We start from the raw sequence: 7,671 nt of genomic DNA on the forward strand, positions 1-7,671 counted from the left end.
TAAGCAGCATCTTTCCATGGTCTCTGCATCAGCTCCTGCCTCCAGGTACAGGCCCTGTTTGAATTCCTGACTTCCTTCAGGGATGGACTACAATGTAGATGTGTAAGCTAACTAAACCCTTTCTTCCCCCAGTTGCTTTTGGTCATGTTTCATTACAGCAGCAGTAATCCTAGCTAAGACAATACCATAAGAAAATCTTATTTATTTGGGGGATGAACCAATACTTTATATTGTTCAATAGTCATGGATAGTGACAATTTCTGCTTATTCTTTGAAGTGCCATAACCTTCTTTACAGCTACTGAGTCTACTACTTGGAATTTGTGATTGTGAGACAAGGCCGCATTATGGACCCAAACCAACCTGGAACTCACTGTCTAAAGTTGGCCACCCTCAAATTTATAATCCTCCTGACTCCACCCAATTTTCCAGTGCTTGGGGTGCCTAGCCCTTTTGTGTCAAGTTCTTCAGAACTTCGTCTTAGGTGCTCTGTCCCCATCAGCAATGTTTGCCTAGACAGCTCATCCACTCGATAGCCTCAGCCACTCCTGTCAAGGAGAGGACTCCAAAATGCCCTCCCCCTACATCTGTCTTGTGTTCCGCATATCCAAAGAACCATCCTCATGCCTTTCCAGACACGCTGGAGAGCCTTAACGACACAATCATTTTCATCTTCCCTAGCCTACCTGCATGTAAAACGTTTTAAGATTTGTATCCAGGCAGCTAATCCACACAGGATATTTAAAATCATTTTCCAAGGTCTTCTTTTTTTTTTTTTTTTACAAGAATTTCAGTTGTGTGAGTGATTTCAAGGCAGCCTCAGAGGGCATAGGAAAAACTGGAGACACCGACGCAGGCAAAGTTATCATTGGTTCCTCTAGAATGGGGAAAACTACAAAGAGACTTTAGAAAAGTTATCTGGGCTAAGAGACAGCCCTCCCTCCCTTCCTTCCTTCTCCCTCCCTCCCTCCCTCCCTCCCTCCCTCCCTCCCTCCCTCCCTCCCTCCCTCCCTCCCTCCCTCCCTATCTCACTTTGTCCCTCCTTTCCACATCCCCTCCTCCTTCTAAATGCAGAAAGAGACTCTCCAGAAACAAAGTGAGACTCCTCTTCCATGTTTACTGCCCCGGTTCTGTCAGCCTTTGATTGGGAGGCAGCTATTGCCACCTCGTGGCAAAGTAGAGGTACTGCAGCTCCTTTATTCAAATTTGGCCAAACATAGGCTTATTAAAATCTACTTGCCTTTTCAATAATGCCACCTTACAAAGGGCTTTTTCCCCCCCATTTGATACAATTTTTAAAAGTTTCAGCTCTCTTTTATTTTGAAAAGAATGAAATTAAGGTTCTAAATGTGTTATAAAAATATTTTGATGTATTTTAACAATATAAATAAAATTTACAATCATCAAATATTTATAACGTCTGTTTAGTGGTTTGAGACTTAGTGTTACCACAGTGCTAAGTATTCAGTAGCTTAAAGTGTTGGAGGAAGAAACAGCTGACACTTTAGGAGAACAGTTTGCTGCTGTTTTGGGTTTTTTTTTATTTTTAACCTGAGGCTGTTAATATTCAAGGGCTAGACTATCTGTCCTGGTTCAATCAACCCCAATTCAAGAAGAGTGTCAGTCACCAGAGACAGTTTTTACTCTCCAAAGTCCTCACCCTTAGTAAACAGCTCTCCGAGTCTGTCCCTGGGAGAGCTGCTAGCTTACCCTGCCTCTAAGGGAAAACAGTAGCATTTACCATGTCACAGAGACCTGCTCCAGCAGCCGGGGGAGGAGGAGGAGGGCGGAAACATAAGGTGTGGAAGCTGACCAACGCTGGTGATGAGCAGTTAGAAAGATGATCAGAAGCCCAGGAGGTGGGGGCAGGAGTGTGAGAAGTTCAAGGTCATCCATGGCTACATACAGTGCTCAAAGCCAGCTTGGGCTGTAACAGATCCTGTCTCAAACAACAAATAAAAACTGACAAACAAGTAAAGCCCTCATGCTGCTGCTGCTGCTGCACACAGAGGCGGGGTCTTGCGGTCTTTTTATTAACAGTTCACATGACTGTATGTGAAGGAAGCCTTATTTCATCCATAAGAAAATTACCTCTCAGAGAGGCCGCCAAGATCTCACGTAGCAAGCAAGCAAGCCGTGTGTACACGGCTCAGACTCCGTTCTCCTGCCATCGACCTCCTGAGGTTGCCTTTAGAAGGGCACTCACTTCCTGGCAGTCTTTACTTTGTCCTTTTGTCTTGGTTTTGGCCAACAATTTTATACATTTGGAAGATGCTACTTCTTGGCTGTTTTTAAGGTTCCCACAGAGGCGTGCCTAAGCTAAGTAGAAATGAAGAAATAACTTACTAAAAGATGACGGCACCAGAAAGTGATGGGGTTGGCCTTTAAATCCAGGGAGCTCTGGTAACAAAACTCATAGCAACCCCATTCCATACGGTTTGAAGTTTTCACAGGAATACATGTACTGTGTGTGTTCTCTATAAAAATCAGGAGGGGGTAGCAGGGACACCTTTAACTGATTCTCTCTGATGCTGGTAAAAGAATGGAAGGAGCTATTCCACATGGTGTGAGTGAGTCTCTGAGCATAGAGTACAGACAGATGGGCGAGTGGAACAGTGATCTGTTCACAAAAATAAGAACCAGGCCATCCATCTAAAACCCAGGATGGACTGGGAAAAGCTCAAGGTTTGTACTTCATTTCTATCCGCCCACTGTCTTTGATCTACTTCCTGTCATTTTCCACCTCAGCTTTAAGAGACAGAATTCTAAACTGGCTCCAAGATTCTTCTTACCTGCTGAACATACAAGACCCCCCCCCCCCCCCCCCCCGCATGTGGTGGAGACTGGAGATAAGTAGCTATCATCTTAGATAACAAAGGTGGCCGATAGTCACTCCCAGGACTCTATTGCAGCACCCTTATCAGATTAAAGGGGCTGATAATGGAGAAGTAAAATGTCACAACAGAACATTCTTGTTCAGGATATTCTGCATAGGAATATTCGAGGCAGTGTCCTTCCCAAGGGACTTCCCAGCCGACAGCCATCAAAAAGGGAACTTGAGCTGATAACTGCATGGAAATGAAGTCTGCCAGTCAGTCACCTTAACAAGCTTCTTAAAAGCCCCCACACCAGTGTCGCTGTATGGCTGGGCAACATCAGAATTCACCTTGGCTTGACTCTGAATGGAGAGAGACTGCCAGAGTTGGAACAGAAGTAACTGGGAGACAATGTGTGTCCTGAGAAACTGCTAATGCTGTGGTAATTCAAGGTAGAGCAGCAGTCAATGGAAGCACAAGTCAATGCCCATCCCTTACAGGAGTCTTGACGTTGCTATGGCAGCTCATTACCTCAAGATTAAGGACAGATCCACTGTAATCCATCCTCTTTCCTTCCTCTGTGCCTTTTCACCACACTCCCCTGGGGATTTCCTATGCAAACTTCAAGACCCAGGCCAAATGGAACTTCCCCTAAGAAGCGTTTCCTATTCCTGACCTACCTCCTACTCTTTGTTCCATGGAAGCAGTGCATATCAGAATACACCGTAATGACTTTTTGTCAGTTCCCTTCTCCCAGTTAGTCTGAACCACGTAGGACAGGGGTGCCCCAGCATCCTGCAAAGTGCATATGGAGGACAATACACGGTTGGATACTGACTGAGTGAATAAAACAAGGCTCTGAAAAACACAGGCTTTTGATACCAGGGAGACCCTTCCCCATGGCAACAGCAGAGTGATTAACCATATACTTTACTAGTGGAGAGAGCAGATATTTACCATCTCAAAAAAAAAATTAAATAAACAGGAACAGGTGACTGGTGCCACTTAGAGTTTAGACTCTTCCTAAAAGAATGGCAAGGAGTCCTATCTGATTTATCTTGATGCAAGCCATTTGCCATGGTTGCATGCTTGCAGATTCAAGTTATTTAGGCTAATCTACTCCTGAAATCAAATGTCAACCAAAATACACAGCATATCAATGGTTCAAAGTGACAGCAACAAGACAGAAATGGGCATCATGTGTCAACACTATTCACAGCAACCTAGAGCCCTGGAGCAGACAGCACTGTGAGGTGGTCCTAGTAGGGAAAATTACATATCAGGAGAAATAGTGCCAGGTATGCAGCTCAGCCCAGAGTGCTTGCTTAGCCTGAAGCCCCAGCTTCCTTCCTCAGAACCTCATACGTTTCCCCGTCTTAGCACTGGGGAGGTGGAGGCAGTAGGATTAGAGCTCCAGGTAATCCTTGGCTACATAGGAAGTTCAGTGAAAGTCTGGTCTAAATAAGATTCTACCAGTAAAAAAAGAAAACAATACCCCCACACACGCCAAACCAAACAAAACAAAAACCCTCAGAAATACAATAGAAACACTGTCAGTTTGGAAGAGTGCATACCTTCGATGCTCTGTGGCCCAACAAGATTCATGGCCTGGTGAGCCGGGTACTCCACGCGTGGCCTGGCAATGCCCAGCTGCTCCATAACCCCATGAAGCAGCCTCTGGATGTCTGTCTCTGAGACCCGGTCAGGGGTCCGTGGACTATAAGCGAATGCTGGATTCCACTCAAACATCAACCAAAACAAAAGGCCAGATAGCATAGCAGAGACCAGCCTTGAGGCCATTTTTAACCTGCAGAAGAAAGGACCAAGTTATATAACTTGGCCAAAATGGGCAACCATAACACAACTGGGGTGATATAACTATGACTCACAAGTTGAGGCTGAAGGACCACCCTGAAAGGAGACTCAAATGAAAAATTCCTAGAGGTTTGCTTTGTGTCCAAGCCAGGTAGGAAACCGCTGTGTGAAGGAAATAAGAAGACAGAAGAGTCTAGGATAAACTAGTCCCTCTAACTTGACACCTGAGGATTCTAAGGACAGGAATATGTTCTCACATCTATGGTCTGTGATCCTTGCAATCTAAGCACTTTTGGATTTGAGATAGGGAGGGTGGTAATTTTTAAGATCTCCTAGTTTAAGGAAAGAAAGGAATAACAAAAGGGAGTTAGGGAGACCCAAACAGTAAAAAACAAACAGACAATCAAAAAACATCCCAGAGAAAGGTCTGGAGTAGTGGCCGAGGGTGTTTGAACTTAGCAGACCAGCAGGCAATAGGTGAAGATCCCGAGCAGAGAGGTACGCCAACTCCTATCCTGCTCTGTGATGAGGGAAGCAAGCAACATGAGACGCTTGACTGCATACCAGCTAGGTCTTCCTGGGCAAGTTCCTCAGCCTCCTTTTCTACAGACCAAGGATAGCAACAATCTATCTTATAGAGTTACTGTGAAGATAAAGATCAAAATCATGTAAGGAGCATGGAGCAAAGCCAGGTACCTAGTAAGCCCCCTGCACGTCTAGCCCCTTGATGGTAATAAGCGGTTCTGGGAGTTAAGGTTTGCGGAGGCAGAAGCAGCAGGGAGAGGAAAGACAGTGACATGGTGGGGGATAAATCTGCCTTACATGTTGGTGTCCGTAGAAGCCACGGGAAGCTGAACAAGGAAACAGTTTTCACACAGCTTCCCTGGCAGCTGCTCGTTCAGGATGGGTGCTTCAGGCCATAGTCAGATAAACCCTTTTGAGCATTCACACGGGAATAGGGAATAAAAAGGTAGGGAACAAGCCAAATATCTTCCCTAAAACAAATACTTCATTTTATCTGTCTGCAGCTAACGGCCTTTCCTTGCAACTCACAGACATTAAAACCATGCTCTTCAAAGAGCCAAGGACCGCTATTTTAACAGCACAATCTACCGCTGTGATAAAAGGGCTGGATGCGGGCACCAGGCTCCATCATCTCCATCTTTCTTCATGAACTCCGAATACAGGATGTTTTCTTTACTGGCTAGCCCACGGATGAACTACCCAATCGCTGCTCTCGGAACTCCACCCCCACCCCTTATTTATAACCACCCCCTGTAATCCCCGCATCCATCCTTTGTCTGACCCCAGCTAGGGTTTCTGAAGGGCATGCTCCCCCACACCCAAGGAACCCAAGCACTCCCGCTTTCAGCTGAACGACAAGTCGGACCGCATCACCTGCATCACTGCGGAACTCACCGTGTGGCCGCGGGCGAGCTTCTTGCAATCTAGGCCAAAACAGGGAGCTGACGTGCTGGATAGCTCCTGCGTCACCTCCCTCCGAAACCTCGGTCCACCCAGGCCCCGCCCACAGCAGGTGGAAGAGGCCTTCCCAGAATTCCTGGAAGGCATTGCAGGCGCCTGCGTCTCAGGCCTGGAATGTTGCTCAGCTCCAACTGAAGCAGTCTCTGTGTCTCTTGGCTGTTTCTAGGGTGCCCCCTTTCTCCATCGACCCCTATGAACGTCATTTACCTCCTTTATCAGTCTCAAGCAATTGCCACAAGTAGATGGCATCTTTAATTGACATCCTCTAGATTTTAGAATTACCATACAAATGGGTTTCATGCTGGAATGTTCATACTCTCTTCTAGTACTTTTCCTTTCCTACCCCCGCACTTAAGCCCTGGTGACAGTGCTACCCTCCCTTAAGGCCCCAGGGGACCCGGAGGCTCTGAGCATTGCTTCATAAGTTCACTAAGAGGTGAACGTGCAGGACACTTTCGGGGCATGCAGAACTTACCTAAACAGACCTGGAACTTCTATTTTGTGATACCAACGGTGGGACCCAGGATCTTAGGAGATTCCTGGCCCTAAAAGTAACAGTACAAATGCTGCAAAGCCTTCATCAAGAAACTTGTGGTAAACAGCAAGTTCCAGGATGTGGTTAGAATTCAGATTTTCTTTTTTCTTACTGCAGCTAGAAGCAGCAAACCCACTGACATTTTACTGTAATGAATAGAAGCTGGAAGACTTGTCAGCCAGAAGTTTGTGTGAAAAGCCAGACATCTAGTGCCTTTGGTTCCCTGGATGCTTTCTGTTTCAGTCAAGATAATAAACACTCTCCTGGATTCAGGTACACAATACCTACTACTAATGAATACTGTTTACTCTCAAGTTGACTTCAACATAGCTCAGTTATATTCAACTTAATATTGGAAAAATAGGTTGCTGGCTGTGTAGTTGACAGAAACATACAAAAACTGTACGATTCATGTTGTACTTATTAGACAGGGTGTGAAGACCTTTTATTGCTGACAAAATGCAGATGGAAAGGACATTTTTATAAAATTTTGGTTCACAACTTTTGAGATTTCAGTACATGACGGTGGGAGCTCATGGAGGGTCAGGATAAAGAGCAGAGCATACAAGGTCCCCCAGTGACACACTTACTCCTAATGGTTCTACAACTGCTACAGTGCCACTAGCTAGGAACAAAGCATTCAGCTTGAGCCCCTGGGCAACAGTTCACATGCAAGCTTGAGGAGTGCATGGGTCTTACCATGGCTGATCTCAAAAGAGCCTACATACCTCAGCCTCCAGAATAGGTAAGATTACAGGCATGTGCCAGTACACTTGACTAAAACCTGGTATTTTTAAAATAAAATATGAATCATATATATCCTATACTTGTTTCTCAAAACCCTACAGTAAGTTCTTAGTGACCGTAGAATGTAACCCAGAAACCCACTAACTTTAGTGCTTTGTGTATTAAAATCTACTGCTTATTTATGAGAACACCCAAATACTAGTTTCTTACACTTAAAAAAATGAGAATAACTCTTGAAGTTACTGTACACTTTTAACTTCAGAAAGCAAAAATG

The 7,671-nt window shown here is 45.2% G+C and overlaps 1 protein-coding gene across 1 annotated transcript in view; it reads right to left on the reverse strand.

Annotated features, from left to right (window-relative positions):
- Scg5 (secretogranin V) overlaps positions 1–6,142 on the reverse strand; it is a 52,779-nt gene extending 46,637 nt beyond the window's left edge. Inside the window, exons 1-2 of the mRNA NM_009162.3 lie at positions 6,050–6,142; positions 4,390–4,622 (exon numbers count right to left, since the gene is read on the reverse strand). Of these exons, the coding sequence (NP_033188.3) occupies positions 4,390–4,615 (226 nt within the window). The 5' untranslated portion in view covers positions 4,616–4,622; positions 6,050–6,142. The remainder of the gene's footprint in view (positions 1–4,389; positions 4,623–6,049) is intronic.
- Positions 6,143–7,671: the final 1,529 nt, after the last annotated feature.

The sequence above is a fragment of the Mus musculus genome, chromosome 2, assembly GCF_000001635.26.
Source record: "Mus musculus strain C57BL/6J chromosome 2, GRCm38.p6 C57BL/6J".
Taxonomy (NCBI): domain Eukaryota; kingdom Metazoa; phylum Chordata; class Mammalia; order Rodentia; family Muridae; genus Mus; species Mus musculus.